Source organism: Oenanthe melanoleuca, chromosome 10 (assembly GCF_029582105.1).
Source record: "Oenanthe melanoleuca isolate GR-GAL-2019-014 chromosome 10, OMel1.0, whole genome shotgun sequence".
Taxonomy (NCBI): Eukaryota; Metazoa; Chordata; class Aves; order Passeriformes; family Muscicapidae; genus Oenanthe; species Oenanthe melanoleuca.
In genome coordinates, this window is record NC_079344.1 from 17432024 (window position 1) to 17451580 (window position 19557).

Sequence of the window (19557 nt, forward strand, 5' to 3'; positions counted from 1 at the left end):
CAAACGGTGTCTGAGGGGTCACTCTGGGGAGGAATCCCGGGAATGGGGTGGGGAGGGTGACCAGTCCTATCCCACTGTCCCCATTCCCATTCCAATGTCCCCATTCCCATTCCAATGTCCCCATTCCCTTTCACACTGTCCCATTCCCAGTGTCCCCACATCCCCAATCCCACTGTCCCCATTCCCAGTGTCCCCATTCCCATCCCATGTCCAATTCCCACTGTCCCCTTTCAGTGTTCCATTCCCATTTCCGGTGTCCCCATTCTCAGTGTCCCTATTCCCATCCTGGGGTCCCAGTTCCCATTCCCAGTGTTCCCATTCTCAGTGTCCCCATTCCCATCCCAGTGACCCCATTCCCACTGTCCCCATTCCCATTCCAGTGTCCATGTCCCCATTCCCAGTGTCCCCATTCCCAGGGTCCCCATTCCCATCACAGTGTCCCATTTCCATTCCCAGTGTCCCCATTCCCAGGGTCCCCATTCCCACTGTCCCTATTCCTATCCCGGTGTCCCCATTCCCATTCCCAGTGTCCCCATTCCCATCCCAGTGTCCCATTTCCATTCCCAGTGTCCCCATTCCCTTTCACACTGTCCCATTCCCATCCCAGTGTTCTCATTCCCAGTGTCCCCATTCCCAGTGTCCCCATTTCCAATGTCCCCATTCCCAGTGTCCCCATTCCCAGTGTCCCTATTCCCAGTGTCCCCATGTCCCCATTCCCACTGTCCCCATTCCATTCCAGTGACCCCACTCCCACCTCAGTGTCCCATTCCCATGTCCCCATTCCCATCCCAGTGTCCCCATTCCCACTGTCCCCATTCCCATCCCAGTGTCCCATTCCCAGTGTCCCCGTTCCATTCCCAGTGTCCATGTCCTCATTCCCAGTGTCCCAGTTCCCATTCCCAGTGTCCCATTCCCAGTGTCCCCATTCCCATCCCAATGTCCCCATTCCATTCCCAGTGTCCCCAGTTGCAATGTCCCCATTCCCAGTGCCCCCATTCCATTCCCAGTGTTCCCATTCCCACTGTCCCCATTCCCATTCCAGTGTCCATGTCCCCATTCCCAGTGTCCCCATTCCCAGTGCCCCCATTCCATTCCCAGTGTTCCCATTCCCAATGTCCCCATTCCCATTCCAGTGTCCATGTCCCCATTCCCAGTGTCCCCATTCCCAGTGTTCCATTCCCATTCCCAGTGTCCCCATTCCCACTTCAGTGTCCCCATTCCCTTTCCCAATGTCCCCATTCCCATCCCAGTGACCCCATTCCCAGTGTTCCATTCCATTCCCAGTGTCCCCATTCCCATTCCCAGTGTCCCCATTCCCAGTGTTCCATTCCCATCCCAGTGACCCCATTCCCACTTCAGTGTCCCCATTCCCAGTGTCCCCATTCCTTGTGTCCCCATTCCCAATGTCCCCATTCCATTCCCAGTGTCCCCATTCCCATTCCAGTGTCCCCAGCAATGTCCCCATCCCAGTGTCCCCATTCCATTCCCAGTGTCCCCATTCCCGACCCCATTCCCAGCCCCAGAATTCCCAAATCCCACCTTCTGCTCTCTCCATGTTTGAAAAAGGTGAGAAACCAGAAAAATTCCCTAAAAACTTCACGGGATTTCCCTCTCAAAATTCCCAGAGCTGTTCCTTTCCCCCCCCCCCCCCACCTTGGGGACATTCCCAAAAATTCCCAAGGAATTTAAGGATCACGAGGATTTTATGGAGCATTGGGGTGGTCCCTGTTTTTATTCCAGTTTATATTCTCTTGGGAAATGGGGAAAAACTGGGAATAATGGGAAAATTCGGGATAAAAAAAAAGATTCCAAAGAGTCCTCGTGGTTTTCCCGCTTTTTATTGGGAAAAGGGGGAATTTTGGGAATGTGTGGGAATTTCCTGGGAAAGGGGGAGGGTGAAATTCTTGGGATTCTGCTGCCATCAGGATCTGCAGGGGAAAAAAATGGGATAATCCCAAGAAATTCCATGGAAAAGGAGGAAAAAAAACCAACCCCAAATGGCCAAATCCTGAGAAATTCCATGGAAAATAAGGAAAACCCCAAATTCCAGAAAATCCCATAGGAAAGAAGGAAAATTCCCGACCCCAAACGGCCAAATCCCAGAAAATTCCATGGAAAATTTGGGAAACCCCAAATCCTGATTTTTTTTTTTTCTTTCCTGACTTTCACCAGCAAAAATATGAGGGAAAAGCGAGGAAAAAAGTGGGAATAAAAGTGGGGAAAAGGAGGAGAAAAAAGAAAGAAATGGGGAAAAAATGGGGAAAAAAGTGGGAGGAAAAGAAATTAAAAAAAAAAATGGAAAAAAATGGGAAAAATGGTGAAAGAAGCAGGAAAAACGTGGGGAAAAAAAATGGAAAATAAGTGAAAAAAGTGGCTGAAAAACGGGACAAAAGTGGAAAAATCAGGGAAAAAAGTAGGAAAAGAGCAGGGAAAAAGTGGGGAAAAGCAAAAAATAGTGGGAAAAAAGTAAAAGGGCAGGAAAATTTGGGAAAAAAACGGGGAAAATGGGAGAAAAAGGAGAAAAATTGGGAAAAGAGTGGGGGAAAAAGCAGGAAAAAGCTAAAGAAGTAGGAAAAACGCCAAAAAAGTGAGAAAATTTGGGGGAAAAAATAGGAAAAAAGTGAGGAAAAAAGTGGGAGAAAAATGGGAGAAAAATGGGAGAAAAATAAAAAAATGCAGGAAAAGGTGAGGGGAAAAGGAGAGAAAACAAATGAAAATTTGGGAGAAAAGTGGGGAGAAAGAAGGAAAAAAGTGGGAAAAAAAGCCAGGAAAAAAGGAAAAAAATTGGGGAAAAATGTGGAAAAAAGCAGGAAAAATTGAGAAAAAACAGGAAAAAAGCAGGAAAAAGGAAAAAAAAATTGGGGAAAAATGTGGAAAAAAGCAGGAAAAATTGGGAAAAAAGTGGGAAAAAAGCAGGAAAAAAGCAGGAAAAGGGAAAAAAATTGGGGAAAAATGTGGAAAAAAGCAGGAAAAATTGGGAAAAAAGCAGGAAAAAAGCAGGAAAAAAAGAACAAAATGTGGGAGAAAAGTGGGAAAAAAGTGAGGGAAAAGTGTCAAAAAACTTGAAAATTTGAGAGAAAAGTGAGGAAAAAGCAGGAAAAAAGCGGGAAAAAAAAGCCAGGAAAAAAGTGGGAAAAAAAGCCAGGAAAAAAGGAAAAAAATTGGGGGGAAAATGTGAAAAAAAGCAGGAAAAATTTGGGAAAAAAGTGGGAAAAGAGCAGGAAAAAAGCAGGAAAAAAAGAACAAAATGTGGGAGAAAAGTGGGGAAAAAAAGTGGGAAAAAAAGCCAGGAAAAAAGGAAAAAAATTGGGGGGAAAATGTGAAAAAAAGCAGGAAAAATTTGGGAAAAAAGTGGGAAAAGAGCAGGAAAAAAGCAGGAAAAAAAGAACAAAATGTGGGAGAAAAGTGGGAGAAAAGTGGGGAAAAAAGTGGGAAAAAAAGCCAGGAAAAGGAAAAAAATTGGGGAAAAATTTGGAAAAAAGCAGGAAAATTTGGGAAAAAAGTGTGAAAAAAAGCAGGAAAAAAGAAAAAAAAGTGGGGAAAAATGTGGAAAAAATGTAGGAAAAATTGGGAAAAAAGTGGGAAAAAAAGCAGGAAAAAAGAAAAAAAATTGGGGAAAAATGTAAAAAAAGGCAGAAAAAAGTGGGATAAAAGAGGATAAAGAGTCTGCATCCTGTTTTTTTGGGATTTTTTGGGTTTTTTTGGGATTTTTTGGGATTTTTGGGAGGTGCTTACTGGGCAATGCGGCAGTTGGAGGCGGAGACGAAGCGCTCGGTGTAGTGGGGAAAAAATTGAAAATGTGGGAAAAGAGTGAAAAAAGCAGGGAAAAAGTGGCTGAAAATGGGAGAAAAACAGGAAAAATTTGGGAAAAAAGTGGGAAAAGAGCAGGAAAAAAGCAGGAAAAAAAGAACAAAATGTGGGAGAAAAGTGGGAGAAAAGTGGGGAAAAAAAGTGGGGAAAAAAAGCCAGGAAAAAAGGAAAAAAAATTGGGGAACAATGTGAAAAAAAGCAGGAAAAATTGGGAAAAAAGTGTGAAAAAAAGCAGGAAAAAAGAAAAAAAAGTGGGGAAAAATGTGGAAAAAATGTAGGAAAAATTGGGAAAAAAGTGGGAAAAGAGCAGGAAAAAAGCAGGAAAGAAAGAACAAAATGTGGGAGAAAAGTGGGAAAAAAGTGGGAAAAATGTGAGGGAAAAGTGGCAAAAAATGTGAAAATTTGAGAGAAAAGTGGGGAAAAAAAGCCAGGAAAAAAGAAAAAAATTGGGGAAAAATGTGGAAAAAAGGCAGGAAAAATTGGGAAAAAAGTGGGAAAAGAGCAGAAAAAATTGGGAAAAAAGTGGGAAAAAAGAGGATAAAGAGTCTGCATCCTGGTTTTTTGGGATTTTTTGGGATTTTTTGGGATTTTTTGGGATTTTTTGGGATTTTTTGGGATTTTTGGGAGGCGCTTACTGGGCAATGCGGCAGTTGGAGGCGGAGACGAAGCGCTCGGTGTAGTGGGGAAAAAATTGAAAATGTGGGAAAAGAGTGAAAAAAGCAGGGAAAAAGTGGCTGAAAATGGGAGAAAAGCAGGAAAAATGTGGGAAAAGGTGGGAAAAAAGCAGGAAAAAAGAACAAAATGTGGGAGAAAAGTGGGGAAAAAGTGGGAAAAATGTGAGGGAAAAGTGGCAAAAAATGCGAAAATTTGAGAGAAAAGTGGGGGAAAAAAGCCAGGAAAAAAGAAAAAAATTGGGGAAAAATGTGGAAAAAAGGCAGGAAAAATTGGGACAAAAGTGGGAAAAAAGTGGGAAAAAAGTGGGAAAAAAGTGGGAAAAAAGTGGGAAAAAAGAGGATAAAGAGTCTGATCCTGTTTTTTTGGGATTTTTTTGGTTTTTTGGGATTTTTGGGAGGTGCTTACTGGGCAATGCGGCAGTTGGAGGCGGAGACGAAGCGCCCCGTGTAGTGGATGTGGCAGCGAACGACGTTGTTGGTGAAATCTGATTCCAGCACCAAATATTTGGGATTGACCTGGACCTGGGAATGCAGGAAAAAATCAGGAAAAAATCAGGAAAAAATCAGGAAAAAATCAGGAAAAAATCAGGAAAAAATCAGGAAAAAATCAGGAAAAGGGATCTGTGGGAAATTCCCGCTGGGGAGCGAAATTTGGGATTTTTCAGCCCAAAATGCGCCTGGGGCACCTTGAGGATGTAATTGCCGGGGGGAACGTCGGTGATGTCGATCCACTGGCAGTCGATGTCGGCGTTGTAGGTGTCGTAACAGCCCGGGCTGAGACCCTGCGGGAACGGGGGGAAAAGTGGGAAAATGGGAAAAAATGGGGATAAAAGGGGGAGAAATGGGGAGAAATGGGGTGGAAATGGGGAAAAATGGGGAAAAATGGGGATAAAATAGGGAGAAATGGGGAAAATGGGGGGAAAATGGGGAAAATGGGGTGGAAATGGGGAAAAAATGGGAGGGAAATGGGGGAAGGGAAATGGGGAAAATGGGGGAAAACGGGGGAAATGGGGAAAAAGAGGGAGGAATGGGGAAAAAATGGGGGGAAAATGGGGGGAAATGGGGGAAAAAGGGGAAAAAGAGGGAGAAATGGGGGAAAAATGGGAAAAAATGGGGAAAAAATGGACAAAAGGATTCCTGTGGTGTCGTAACAACCCGGGCTGAGACCCTGCGGGAAGAAGGGGAAAAAGTGGGAAAATGGGAAAAAATGGGGGAAAAGGGGGGAGAAATGGGGGGGAAATGGGGAAAAATGGGGAAAAAATGGGGACAAAGGGTCCCATCAGTGATGTAACAGCCCGGGCTGAGAAACTGAGGGAATGGGGGGAAAAAAGTGGGAAAATGGGAAAAAATGGGAATAAAAGGGGAAAAAGAGGGAGGAATGGGGAGAAATGTGGGGAAAATGGGGAAAATGGGGGAAATGGGGAAAAATGGGGAATGGGGAAAAATGGGGTGAAATGGGGGAAAGGGGGAAAAAATGGGGAAAAAAGTGGGAAAATGGGAAAAAATTGGAATAAAAGGGGAAAAAGAGGGAGCAATGGGGAGAAATGGGGAAAAATGGGGTGAAAAATGGGGGAAATGGGGAAAAATGGGGAAAATGGGGTGAAAATGGGGAAATGGGGGAAATGGGGAAATGGGGGAAAATGGTGAAAATGGTGAAAATGGGGGGAAGTGGGAAAAAATGGGGAAAAATGGGGGAAAAATGGGGAAAAATGGGGGGAAAATGAACAAAAGGGTTCCCATGGTGTTGTAACAGCCCGGGCTGAGACCCTGCGGAAAATGGGGAAAAAGTGGGAAAAAGGGGGAAAAAAAAGGAGGAAAAGGGACCAAAAAAGGGTGGAAGTGGGAATAAAAAGGAGAAAAAACAGGAAAAAAGGGGAAAGAGACAAAAAGTGGCAAAAGGGATAAAGAAGAGACAAAAAAAGGGGGGGAAGGGACTGAAAGTGACCAAAAGGGACAAAAAAGGGAGGAAAATGGGTCAAAAAGGGACAAAAAGTGACAAAAAATTACAGAAAGTGACCCAAGAAGTGACAGGAGTGACAAGGGCGGTGTCACCGCGGTGTCACCTGGGTGTGGGTGCCACAAATGGGGACAAAAGGGACGGAAAGTGACAGGAAGGGACAAAAGGGGACGGGAAGGGACTGAAAGTGACCAAAAGGGACAAAAAAGGGGGGAAAATGGGTCAAAAAGGGACAAAAAGTGACAAAAAGTCACCGAAAGTGACCCAAGAAGTGACAGGAGTGACAAGGGCGGTGTCACCTGGGTGTGGGTGCCACAGATGGCGACAAAAGGGACAGAAAGTGACGGGAAGTGACAAAAAGGGATGGAAAGTGGCCAAAAGGGACAAAAAAAGGGAGGAAAATGGGTTAAAAAGGGACAAAAAGTGACGAAAAATTACAGAAAGTGACCAAAGAAGTGACAGGAGTGACAAGGGCGGTGTCACCTGGGTGTGGGTGCCACCAATGGGGACAAAAGGGACGGAAAGTGACAGGAAGTGACAAAAGGGGATGGAAAATGGCCAAAAGGGACAAAAAAGGGAGGAAAATGGGTCAAAAAGGGACCAAGAGTGACGAAAAGTCACCGAAAGTGACCCAAGAAGTGACAGGAGTGACAAGGTTGTGTCACCGCGGTGTCACCCGGGTGTGGCTGGAGCGGTCACAGTGTCACCAATGGGGACAAAAAGGACAGAAAGTGACAGGAAGGGACAAAAGGGGACGGGAAGGGACTGAAAGTGACCAAAAGGGACAAAAAAGGGAGGAAAATGGGTTAAAAAGGGACAAAAAGTGACGAAAAGTCACCGAAAGTGACCCAAGAAGTGACAGGAGTGACAAGGGCGGTGTCACCTGGGTGTGGCTGGAGCGGCCACAGTGCCACAAATGGCGACAAAAGGGACAGAAAGTGACGGGAAGTGACACTGAAAGGGACAAGGGCGTGTCCCGCGGTGTCACCTGCGTGTGCGCGGTGCACGCGTAGCGCTTGAGGTGGCCGAAGTCGCACGTGGTGTCCTCCAGGCAGAAACTCGCCTTGTGTCCCTCCGCCACCCGCCGGCCCGAGGTGACATCCAGCAGGTCGTAGTGGCTGAACTCGGCCATGCTGTGGTAGTGCCTGGGGACACGGGGACACGATGGGGACAGTCAGGGGACAATCAGGGGACAGTCAGGGGACAATTAGGGGACACTCGGGACAGTCAGGGGACACTCAGGGGACACTCAGGGGACATCCAGCAGGTCGTAGTGACTGAACTCGGCCATGCTGTGGTAGTGCCTGGGGACAGCGGGGACACGGGGACAGCGGGGGACACAATGGGGACAGTCAGGGGACACTTGGGACAGTCAGGGGACAGTCAGGGGACAGTTGGGACAGTCAGGGGACAGTGGGGATACCCTGGGGACACTCTGGGGACACTCAGGGGACAGCAGGTGATACTCAGGGGACACTCAGGGGACAGTCAGGGGACATTCAAGGCACATGCAGGTGACACTCAGGACACTCAGGGGACACTCAGGGGACACTCAGGGGACATCCAGGAGGTCATAGTGACTGAACTCGGCCATGCTGTGGTAGTGCCTGGGGACACGGTGGGGACGCCATGGTGGCACTCGGGGACGCGATGGGGACAGCGGGGACAGCAGGGGACACTCAGGGGACATTGAGGGGACAGCAGGGGACACTTGGGGACACTCGGGGGACAGCAGGGGACACTCAGGGGACAGTCAAGGGACATTCAGGGGACACTCAGGGGACAGTCAAGGGACACTCAGGACACTCAGGGGATACTCAGGGGACAGTGCGGATACCCTGGGGACACCCAGGGGACACTCTGGGGACACTCGGGACACTCAGGGGACATTCAGGGGACACTCAGAGACCCTTGGGACAATCAGGGGACACTTGGGACATTCAGGAGACACTCAAGGGACAGTCAGGGGACACTCAGGGGACACTTGGGACAATCAGGACACTCAGGGGACACTCAGGGGACACTCAGGTGACATCCAGCAGGTCATAGTGACTGAACTCTGCCGTGCTGTGGTAGCGCCTGGGGACATGGGGACACGATGGGGACACTTGGGGACATTCAGGGGACACTTGGGACACTCAGGGGACACTCAGGGAACAGTCAGGGAACAGTCAAGGGACATTCAGGGGACACTCAGGACACTCAGAGGACAGTTAGAGGACACTCGGGATGCTTGGGGGACATTGAGGGGACAGCAGGGGACACTCAGGGGACATTTAGGGGACAGTGGGAACAGTCAGGGGACATTCAGGATACTCGGAGGACACTCAGGGGACACTCGGGACACTCTGGGGACATTCAGGGGACACTCCAGGGACACTCAGGGGACATTCAGGGGACGGTGGGGACAGTCAGGGGACACTCAGGTGACACTATGAGGTCCCAAAGCAACGTCACCAGATGGGGAAATGCCACTGAAATGCCACTAAAGCCTTGGAGCTGCCACCAGAGGGAGGGGACAGGTTGGGGACAGCTGGGGACAGGCTGGGGACACTCACTGGTGGCAGCTGTGCCACTGCCAGCTGTGGCGGGGCTGGCTCGGCAGGAAATCGGCCGTGCCCTGGTTCTTGACGCGCTGCGGGAAGCGCAGCAGGACCCGCACGTCGTAGTCGGTGGTGTCGGCGGAGTAGGCGGTGCTGGGGACAGACGGACACGGGACAGACGGACAGGGGACAGAGGGACAGGGGACAGGGGACAGTGGGACAGGGGACAGAGGGACAGAGGGACAGAGGACAGAGGGACAGAGGGACAGGGGACAGGGGGACAGTGGGACGGGGGGACAGGGGGGACAGAGGACAGGGGACAGGGGGACGGGGGACAGGGGGGACAGAGGGACAGGGGACAGAGGGACAGAGGGACAGAGGGACAGAGGGGACAATGGCATTTCCTCCCCAGTGGAGGAGAGGAGCCATCCCGGCTTTGCTTGGCTGCTCCCTCTGCCTTCTCCATTTCCCATTTTCCCTTTTCCTTTTCCGTTGTCCATTTTTCATTTTCCATTTTCTATTCACCTTTCTCTTTCTTCCTTCCCTTTTACCCTCCTTTTCCTCTTTTTTCTTCCTCCCTCTCCCATTCCCAGCAATCCCATCTCTCCCATTCCCATTAATCCCACCTCTCCCATTCCCATTAATCACCTCCCTCTCCCATTCCCATTAATCCCCTCTCTCCCATTCCCACTAATCCCATCTCTCCCATCCCCAGCAATCCCATCTCTCCCATTCCCATAAATCCCCTCTTACCCATTCCCATTAATCCCCTCTCTCCCATTCCCATTGATCCCCTCCCATTCTCATTCCCAGGAATCCCCTCCCATTCCCATTCCCATAAATCCCCTCTCTCCCATTCCCATTAATCCCATCTCTCCCATTCCCATTAATCCCCTCTCTCCCATTCCCATTAATCCCATCTCTCCCATTCCCAGCAATCCCATCTCTCCCATTCCCTTTAATCCCCCCTCTCCCACTCCCAGGATTCCTCTTCCATTCCTAGGAATCCCATCTTTCCCATTCCCATTGATCCCCTCCCATTCCCATTCCCGGAAATCCCCTCTCTCCCACTCCCAAGAATCCCATTCCCATTCCCATGAATCCCCTCCCACTCCCATTGATCCCCTCCCATTCCCATTCCCATTGATCCCCTCCCTCTCCCATTCCCGGGAATCCCCTCCCACTCCCATTGATCCCCTCCCATTCCCATTCCCATTGATCCCCTCCCATTCCCATTCCCATTCCCATTGATCCCCTCCCATTCCCACTCCCAGGTATTCCCGGGAATCTCACCTGGCCAGGCACTTTTCCTCGGCGGCGCAGCGCAGCGAGTACAGGTGAGCTCTCTGCACGTACGTGGAGGCCTGGACGTAGTTGGGATCCGGGACCAGATCCGGGAGACCTGGAACACCGGGAATGCACTGGGACAGGGACTGGGAACAGGGAATGCACTGGGACAGGGACTGGGGACAGGGAATGCACTGGGACAGGGACTGGAACACCGGGAATGCACTGGGACAGGGACTGGGGACACGGGAATGCACTGGGACAGGGACTGGGGACACGGGAATGCACTGGGACAGGGACTGGGGCACGGGAATGCACTGAGGACACGGGAATGCACTGGGGACAGGGACTGGGGACATCCCCTGGGGACATGGGAATGGACTGGGGACAGGGACTGGGGACACGGGAATGCACTGGGACAGGGACTGGGACACGGGAATGCACTGGGACAGGGACTGGGGACACGGGAATGCACTGAGGACACGGGAATGCACTGGGGACAGGGACTGGGGACATCCCCTGGGGACATGGGAATGGACTGGGGACAGGGACTGGGGACACGGGAATGCACTGGGACAGGGACTGGGACACGGGAATGCACTGGGGACATGGGAATGCACTGGGGACACGGGAATGCACTGGGACAGGGACTGGGGACATCCCTTGGGGACACAGAGCCTGGACACGGCTGGGATTCGGGATCAGATCTGGGAAAATGGGGACAGGGACTGGGGACATCTGGGATAAAGTCCAGGAGACCTGCCGGGAAAACGGGGACATCACTGGGGACAGGGATTGGGAACATCTGGGATCAAATCCAGGACAGCTCCTGGGAAATCAGGCACAGGGATTGGGGAAATCTGGGAATCAAATCCGATTGACCTGATGGGAAAACTGGGACAGGGACTGGGGACATCCAGGATCAGATCTGGGGGACCTGCTGGGAAAACGGGGACAGAGACTGGGGGCACCTGGGATCAGAGCCAGGAAACCTGCTGGGAAAACCTGGACATCCTTGGGGACAGGGATTGGGGACATCTGGGATCAGATCCGAGGGACCTGATGGGAAAACTGGGCACAGGGATTGGGGACATCTGGGATCAGGTCTGGGGGACCTGCCGGGAAAATGGGGACGTCCCTGAGCACAGGGAGAGCCCCTGGGGACAAGGATTGGGGGCAGGGACATCCCCTGGGGTTGGGGACAGAGCTCCGGGAGGCTTGGACACATCTGGGACCTGGGAATGGGCACGGGGACATCCCTGGGGACATCCCTGGGTACAGGGAATGGGGACGGGCACGGGGACATCCCTGGGGACATCCCTGGGGACAGGGACTGGGAATGGGCACGGGGACATCCCTGGGGACATCCCTGGGGACAGGGACTGGGAACGGGCACGGGGACATCCCTGGGGACAGGGACTGGGGACAGGGATTGGGGACAGGGATTGGGAATGGGCACGGGGACATCCCCGGGGACATCCCTGGGGACAGGGACTGGGAATGGGCACGGGGACATCCCTGGGGACATCCCCGGGGACATCCCTGGGGACAGGGACTGGGGACATCCCTGGGGACAGGGACTGGGGACAGGGACTGGGAACGGGCACAGGGACATCCCTGGGGACATCCCTGGGGACATCCCTGGGGACGGGCCGGGCTCCTCCTCCCGGCAGGGAAGTCCCGGCTCTCCAGCCCCGCCAGGTTTTCCCAATTTCCAGCTGGAAATTCCTCCCTCTCCTCCCTCCCTCTCCTCCCGCCCCTCCGGCGCATCCCGAGCCTCCATTTCCCGCTCCGGCCGCTCCCCGGGAAGCCATTCCCGGTCCCGGTGACACCCCTGGAGCAGCAGGATCCCGGATCCCTGCCCCGCTCCCTGTTTTCACCCCAAAGCGGCGTTTTCCCCGCCCTTATCCCTCCTTCCTGAAATTCCAGACAATTCCCAGGGGCGGGGCTGCCTCGGTTTCCCGAATTTACGGAGCCCAGTTGGAGCTGGAATCCTGCCCCCCTTCCCAAAGGCTCCTCCAGCACCTGGCACAAACTTCATCCCCATCCCCATTCCCAAAATTCCCATCCCCATCCCTATCCCATACCCACAATATTTATCCCCATCCCCATTCCCAAAATTCCCATCCCTATCCCTGTTCCTATCTCAATAATCTTCCCTATCCCTGGTCCCATCCCCGTTCCCATAATCCCTATCCCCATCCCTCTCCCCATTCCCATCTTCATCCCATCCCCCATTCCCAAAATCCTCATTCCCAAAATCCTCATTCCCATTCCCCATTTCCCCCCGTTTTTCCTTTATTTCCCCCATTTCCCCCCATTTTTTCCGGTTTTTCCCTCTTTTTTCCCATTTTTTTTCCCCTAGTCTCCCCATTTCCCCCATTTTCCCCATTTTCCCTCTTTTCCCCCATTTTACCCATTTTTACCTGTTCCCCTCATTTTTCTCCATTCCCGTTTTACCCTGTTTTTCCCCATTTCCCCCCTTTTTCCATTTTCCTCTGTTTTGCCCCATTTTTCAGTTTTCCCCCATTTCCCCCATTTTTCCCCATTTTCCCCTCTTCCCTCCCATTTTTCCCATTTTCCCCTATTTTTCCATTTTCCCCATTTCCCCCATTTTTCCCCCTTCCCCCCATTTTCCCCTGTTTTTCCATTTTCCCCCATTCTCCCTTTTTCCCCATTTTTCCTCATTTCCCCCGTTTTTCCCTGTTTTTCCCCATTTTTCCTCATTTCCGCATTTCCCCCCTCCCCCATTTTTCCCATTTTTCCCATTTTCCCCTATTTTTCTATTTTCCCCCATTTCCCCCCGTTTTCCCCCATTTTTCCTCACTTCCCCCGTTTTTCCCCATTCCCCCATTTTCCCCCTTCCCCATTTTCCCCATTTTCCCGTTTTTCTATTTTCCCCCATTCCTCCCATTTTTCCCCATTTTTCCCCATTTTTCCTCATTTCCCCCATTTCCCCATTTCCCCCATTTCCCCATTCCCCATTTTTCCCCATTTTCCCCCCATTTCCCCCATTTCCCCATTTTTCCCCATTTCCCCCAGTTCCCCCCATTTTTCCCCATTTTTCCCATTTTTCCCTGTTTTCCATTTTCCCCCATTCCTCCCATTTTTCCCCATTTCCTCCCATTCCCCCCTTCCCCCATTTTTCCCTATTTTCCCATTTCCCCCCGTTTTTCCCCATTTCCCCCATTTCCCCCCATTTTTCCTCATTTCCCCCCTTTTTTTTCCCCCATTCCTTCCATTTTCCCCCATTTCCCCATTTCCCCCATTTTCCCTTTCCCCCCCATTTTTCCCATTTTTCCCTGTTTTTCCCTGGAAAGGAGAACAATGCCTCCTTGTTTCTGGGCCTGCCTTCCCGGGAGGGATCACGTCATTCCTTTGGAGCTCATTTCCTGCCCCATTCCCGCTGATGTAATTCCCCAGGGTACCCAAAAAAAAAATAACAAAAAAAACCCAAAAAAACGGGACAGCTCAGAAAAAAATTCTCCCCCCATCCCTTAAAAAAATTCCTAACAATAAAAAAAAAAAAAATCAAAAAAACATGGAAAACAACCCCAGGCCAGCCAAGGGAACGTTTTTCATCCTTCCAGAAACTTTTTCCCTTCCTGCTGTTGTTTATAAGGAATTTTTGGAGGCTCCGGAGCGAAATTTGACTCCTGGACCAACGGGGAGTTTTATGGGATTTGGATTTTCCCCCTTTCCCGCTGGGTTTTGCCCTGGGATGGCCCCAGGAGTCTCGTGCCTCCTTTTGGGGTCAAACCTCTGGAATTCACGGGATATTGGGATCTGGGATTCCCACCTGTCCCCATCCCACCCCAAATTCCGGGGGGTTTTGCTGAGCCAGCAGTTTTCCGTTTCCCAGAAATCCAGGGAAAGTCTCACCCCAGGAAAAGGTTTGGTTTTCCCACCCGGCCCCCGGGAGCTGCCAGAGGAGATTTGCTTCTGTTCCCGGGGGAATTTGGGATAATCAGCCCCTGTTAGTGCCGGGATCAGCGGGAAAATCCCACAGGGAGCCAAGGAAAAGTGGGAGTGGGGGAAGCCAGGAGCGGAGGGAATGGGTGACCAAAGGGATTCTGGCATCCCACTCCATCAATCCTATCCCAATCCCATCCCAGCAATCCCATCACAATCCAAAATCCAATCCCAATCCAAATCCAATCCCATAAATCCCATCCCATTCCATCCTAATCCCAATTCCAATCCAAATCCCAATCCCAACTTCAACCCCAATTCCAATTCCAAACCCAATCCCAGCCCATCCCAATCCCAATTCTAATTAATTCCAGTTCCAATTCCCATTCCAATTCCAATTCTAATTAATTTCAATTCCCATTCCCATTCTAATCCCCGTTCCAATCCCCATTCCAATTCCAATTCCCATTCCAATTCCAGTTCCCATCCCATCCCAATTCCATTCCCAATCCCAATCCCACTCCATCCCACAGAACCCTGCGATTCCCAGCCCTCGGAATTACCCCAATCCCAAATCCAACCCTGCCAAAGGGAAACTTTCCTGGGAATTCCAGTATCTCCCAGCACGGAATTCCGTATGGGACCCAAATTCCCAGCACCCCTTGGAATTCCCAAATCCCAATTCCCTTCCTAAACCAATCCATGGGGGAAAAACCCTCCTGAAGATGGGATCCGATTTGGGATCGGTGTTGGGAAACATCTGGGGGTGGGGATGGGATTGGAAAACCTCTGGAGATGGAATCTGGGCTGGGATTGGGAAGAGGAACCCCTGGAGATGGGATTGGGGTCAGGATCAGGATGAGGAACTCCTGGAAATGGGATCAGGGTAAGGATTGGGGTGAGGAATCCCAGGAAATGGGATCCAGGCAGGGATTGGGGCCAGGAAATTTTGTAGATGGGATCAGGGTTGGGATTGGGATGAGGAACCCCTGGAGATGGGATTGGGGTGGGAATCGGGATGAGGAACCCCTGGAGATGGGATTGGGGTGGGATTTGGGATGAGAAATCCCAGGAAATGGGATCCAGGCAGGGATTGAGGCCAGGAAATTTTGGAGATGGGACCAGGGTTGGGATCGGGATGGGTTTGGAGTCAGGATCAGGATGAGGAACTCCTGGAGATGGGTTTGGGGTTGGGATTGGGATAAGGAACTCCTGGAGATGGGATTGGGGTTGGGATTGGGATAAGGAACTCCTGGAGATGGGATTGGGGTGGGATTTGGGATGAGGAACACCTGGAAATGGGATCAGGGTAAGGATTGGGGTGAGGAATCCCAGGAAATGGGATCCAGGCAGGGATTGGGGCCAGGAAATTTTGTAGATGGGATCAGGGTTGGGATTGGGATGAGGAACCCCTGGAGATGGGATTGGGGTGGGAATCGGGATGAGGAACCCCTGGAGATGGGATTGGGGTTGGGATTTGGGATGAGGAACCCCTGGAGATGGGATTGGGGTTGGGATTTGGGATGAGGAACCCCTGGAGATGGGATTGGGGTTGGGATTTGGGATGAGAAATCCCAGGAAATGGGATCCAGGCAGGGACTGAGGCCAGGAAATTTTGGAGATGGGACCAGGGTTGGGATCGGGATGGGTTTGGGGTCAGGATCAGGATGAGGAACTCCTGGAGATGGGTTTGGGGTTGGGATTGGGATAAGGAACTCCTGGAGATGGGATTGGGGTCGGGATTTGGGATGAGGAACACCTGGAAATGGGATCAGGGTAAGGATTGGGGTGAGGAATCCCAGGAAATGGGATCCAGGCAGGGATTGGGGCCAGGAAATTTTGTAGATGGGATCAGGGTTGGGATTGGGATGAGGAACCCCTGGAGATGGGATTGGGGTTGGGATGAGGAACTCCCAGAGATGGGATTGGGGTTGGGATTGGGATGAGGAACACCCAGAGATGGGATTGGGGTTGGGATCCAGGTAGGGAAACTTTTGGGGTCTGGAGCCTCCTTCCCTTCCCCACCTCCCAGGAGCTGCTCCTCTCCCTGTCACCTCTGGATCAGACTGGAATCTTTCCCAACCCCAATTTCCTCACCCGGCCCGGACCCCCCGTGCCCCCATTCCCACAGAAACCCCGACAACCCCCCGATAAAAACAGCGGGATCAGATTCCTTCATTAACCCCCGGCCGGGGGCCGGGAATGCCGAACATTCCTGGCGGATCCAGCCGGGATTAGGAGGCTCCTGAGGAGCTTTGGCCGAGGAATTAATCATTAATAATTAATAATTAACAATTAACGCCAAATCCAGCCCCGGGAATCATTTGCTCCAATTAGGATCCCCGGGAGGTGACAAAACACTCGGCGAGTGACCTGGAGAGAGGCAGGAATTTCTCGGGATGAGCCTGATTCCCGTGAAATTTCTGCGGGAAAAGTGGGAAGCAGCTGGGTGTCCCGAATTCCCTGGCGGAGCCACCCCGGCTCCAGGGATCCTGGAAGGACTCGGACGCTGCCAAAAGGGAATTTGGCCGGAATTTTTGCCGGGTCATGGGCGGGGCAGCTGTCCTCGGGTGTCCCTCCGGAGCCTCGGGAATTCTGGTGAATCCCTCACATCCTTCACTCCCCACACCCCGTTCCCAGCTTCTCCCAAAAAGTTTTTCTGGAGTGTTCCCTCCCGGCCCTTCCCACCGCCCCAAATCCTCCGGGATGGGCTTTTCCCAGAAATCTGGGATGGGATTGGACTGGTCAGGCTGGGATGGGATTCCCGAGGCTCCCGAGGGCTCCTCACGCCCTCCCAGCTCCAGCACGGAGCGAAAACTCTGGGAAAGCTCAGCCCGAATCCAGGAATTTCATCGGGATGGGGAAGGAGTGACATTCCCGGGAATGGGGGGAGCACGGATGAGTCCGTCTGTCCTTCTGTCCATCCGGGAATGGAGCGTGTCCTGGCTGGGATAACCGGGATCCTATCCCAGTGTGATCCCAATCCAGGGCACAAGAACACCCCATGGATGCCCTGGGACACGGCACAGCCCCTTCCCAAAATTGTGGGATTACCTGAGACAGACCCCAGGAATGACCTTGGACATGGCACAGCTCCTTCCCACAAATTTGGGATACCCTGGGACACGGCACAGCCCTATCCCGAATTTATGGAATTACCTGGGGTAATTCCAAATTTGGGATACCCTGGGACATGACACAACCGCATCCCAAAATTATGGGATTGCCTGGACCAGACTCCAGGAATGACCTCAGACACAGCACAGCCACATCCCAAAAATTTGGGATACTCTGGGACACGGCACAACCCATTCCCAAAATTATGGGATTACCTGGGACAGACCCCAGGAATGACCTCGGACACAGCACAGCCACATCCTAAAATTATTGGATGCTCTGGGATACAGCACAGCCCCATCCCACAAATTTGGGATACCCTGGGACAGACTCCAGACCTCAGACACAGCACAGCCACATCCCAAAAATTTGGGATACCCTGGGACACGGCACAGCCCTATCCCGAATTTATGGAATTACCTGGGGTATGACACAACCCCATCCTAAAATTATGGGATTGCCTGGACCAGACTCCAGGAATGACCTCGGACACGGCACAGCCCCATCCCAAAATTATGGGATGCCCCGGGATGCAGCACAGCCCCATCCCAGATTAATGGGATTACTTTGGACACGGCACAGCCCCATCCCAAAATTATGGGATGTCCTTGCACGCAGCGCAGAGCCATCCCAATCCCAGTCCCCCATCCCCATTCCCACCATTCCCAAAACCCGCGGGGTCTCCAGGATCCCGGGAATCCCGAGGGAACCCCAAACTCACCCCGCGCCCCAAGGCTGGGCCTGTAGACGCTGCCCACGCTGAGCCGCGCTTGGCTGTCGGGCACGGCCTGAGGAATTTCGGGAATGAAGGGCTCGGGATGGGCCATCCCAAAGGATTCGGACGCCCGGAACGGCGGGAACTGCGCCCCAAATCCCAAATTTTCCGTGGAGCCCGTCCCGGTGTGCGGCTCGGCGTCGGCGTCGTGGTACAGGCTGTGGGAATAGCGGCGATCCAGCGGGAATCCCGCCGCTCCGTAGGGGTTCGGCTCCTCCCCGAAATCCTCGGGATGCGCGCGGGGCTGGAGCGGGAACGCCACCCCCGTCCCTGTCCCCATCCCTGTCCCCATCCCTGTCCCCATCCCTGTCCCCATCCCTGTCCTTATCCCCGTCTCCATCCCTGTCCTTACCCTTGTCTCCATGCCTGTCCCCATCCCTGCTTCCATCCCTTTCCCCAACCCTGTCCCCATCCCTGTCCTTAACCCAGTCCCCATCCCTGTCCCCACCGCTGTCCCCACCGCTGTCCCCACACCCTCGTGGCGCTCCCCGTGCGCCGCCACCCCGGCGGCGACAAAGGGCGGCTGTCCCGCCGAGGCGAAGGCGAACGAGGACACGGCCACCCCGGAGCCGGTGGCTGTCGCCTGCCGGCCGCGCGCCGCCTGTCGCCGCTGTCCCCCCGCGCTGTCGCCGCGCGGGCCGTCCCGCCAGTTGGGCGGCACCTGCCCGAAGCCGAAGGGATGTCGCGCTTGTCCCCGCACCGTCCCCGAGGCGGGGGCCTGGCGGCGGACGCTGCCGCCCGTCCCGGCTGTCCCCGCTGTCCCCGCGGTCCCCGCGGTCCCCGCCAGCCACAGGCGGTTCCCCGCGGGCCGCTCCTGCCCGGCGGGCACGAACTCGGCGCCGCTGTTGAGCAGGCTGTAGAGGCGCCCGTTGTTCTCCCACTGGATCAGCTGCCGCCAGGGCTCCTGCGCGGCCGCCAGCAGCAGCAGCGCGGCCCAGAGCGCCCCGCGCCGCCACAGCCCCGCCGCCATCGCCGCGCTGCCGCTGTCACAGCGCTGGCACCGCTGCTGTCACCGCGCTGGCACCGCTGCTGGCACCTCCCGGGGCAGTGCCGCTCGGGCCCGTCCCGCTCGCAGCGCGCCGGGAGCGCGGGGCCGGCAGCGCCTCCGCTTCCTCCTCCTCCTCCTTTTCCTCCTCCTTTTCCTTCTCCTCCTCCTCCTTTTCCTCCTTCCTCCAACTCCTTTCCCGTCCCCTCCAACTCTTTTCCCTTCTCCTCCTCTTTCCTTCTCCTCCTCCTCTTTCCTTCTCCTCCTCCTCTTTCCTTCTTCTCCTCCTCTTCTTCCTTCTCCTCCCCCTTTTTCCTCCTCCTCTTTTCGCCCCTCTCCTCCTTCTCCAAGCCCTCCTCCCCTCTCTCCTCCTCCCCCTGTCCCTCCTGCTTCTCTTCCCCTTTTTTCCTTCCCTCCCTCCTTCTCCCCCGACCCCGCCTCCTCCTCCTCCTGTTCCCCCTTCTGCTCCTCTTCCTCCCTGCTCCTCCTCCTCCTCC

General features: G+C 53.1%; 1 protein-coding gene across 6 annotated transcripts; it reads right to left on the bottom strand.

Moving 5' to 3' along the window:
- Positions 1-1822: 1822 nt before the first annotated feature.
- Positions 1823-19243, bottom strand: LOXL1 (lysyl oxidase like 1). Of its 6 annotated transcripts, XM_056499690.1 has the most exons (8): positions 10892-10937; positions 10498-10790; positions 10278-10417; positions 9000-9137; positions 7430-7586; positions 5171-5266; positions 4891-5006; positions 1823-1928 (listed from the first exon to the last, which is right to left on the bottom strand). In XM_056499690.1, exons 1-8 carry the CDS (start codon positions 10929-10931, stop codon positions 1922-1924), a joined length of 987 nt encoding a protein of 328 aa, XP_056355665.1. In that variant the 5' UTR covers positions 10932-10937; the 3' UTR covers positions 1823-1921. The 6 variants fall into 6 exon arrangements, with proteins under 6 accessions (XP_056355665.1, XP_056355664.1, XP_056355670.1 ...); XM_056499689.1 differs by lacking the exons at positions 10498-10790; positions 10892-10937 and adding an exon at positions 18022-19243 and having other exon boundaries at positions 10278-10386; XM_056499695.1 differs by lacking the exon at positions 10892-10937 and having other exon boundaries at positions 10686-10828.
- Between the last annotated feature and the right edge of the window lie 314 nt (positions 19244-19557).

What these genes read in the sequence shown, in the direction of transcription:
- LOXL1 (XM_056499689.1), bottom strand. Translation starts at nt 19,045, where the DNA reads ATGGCGGCGGGGCTGTGGCGGCGCGGGGCGCTCTGGGCCGCGCTGCTG. An exon ending in CAGTGGCACAGCTGCCACCA is followed by an intron (nt 7,587 to 8,999) that starts GTGAGTGTCCCC and finishes CCGTGTCCCCAG; the next exon opens with GCACTACCACAGCATGGCCG. An exon ending in CGTGCACCGCGCACACGCAG is followed by an intron (nt 5,267 to 7,429) that starts GTGACACCGCGG and finishes CCGTTCCCGCAG; the next exon opens with GGTCTCAGCCCGGGCTGTTA.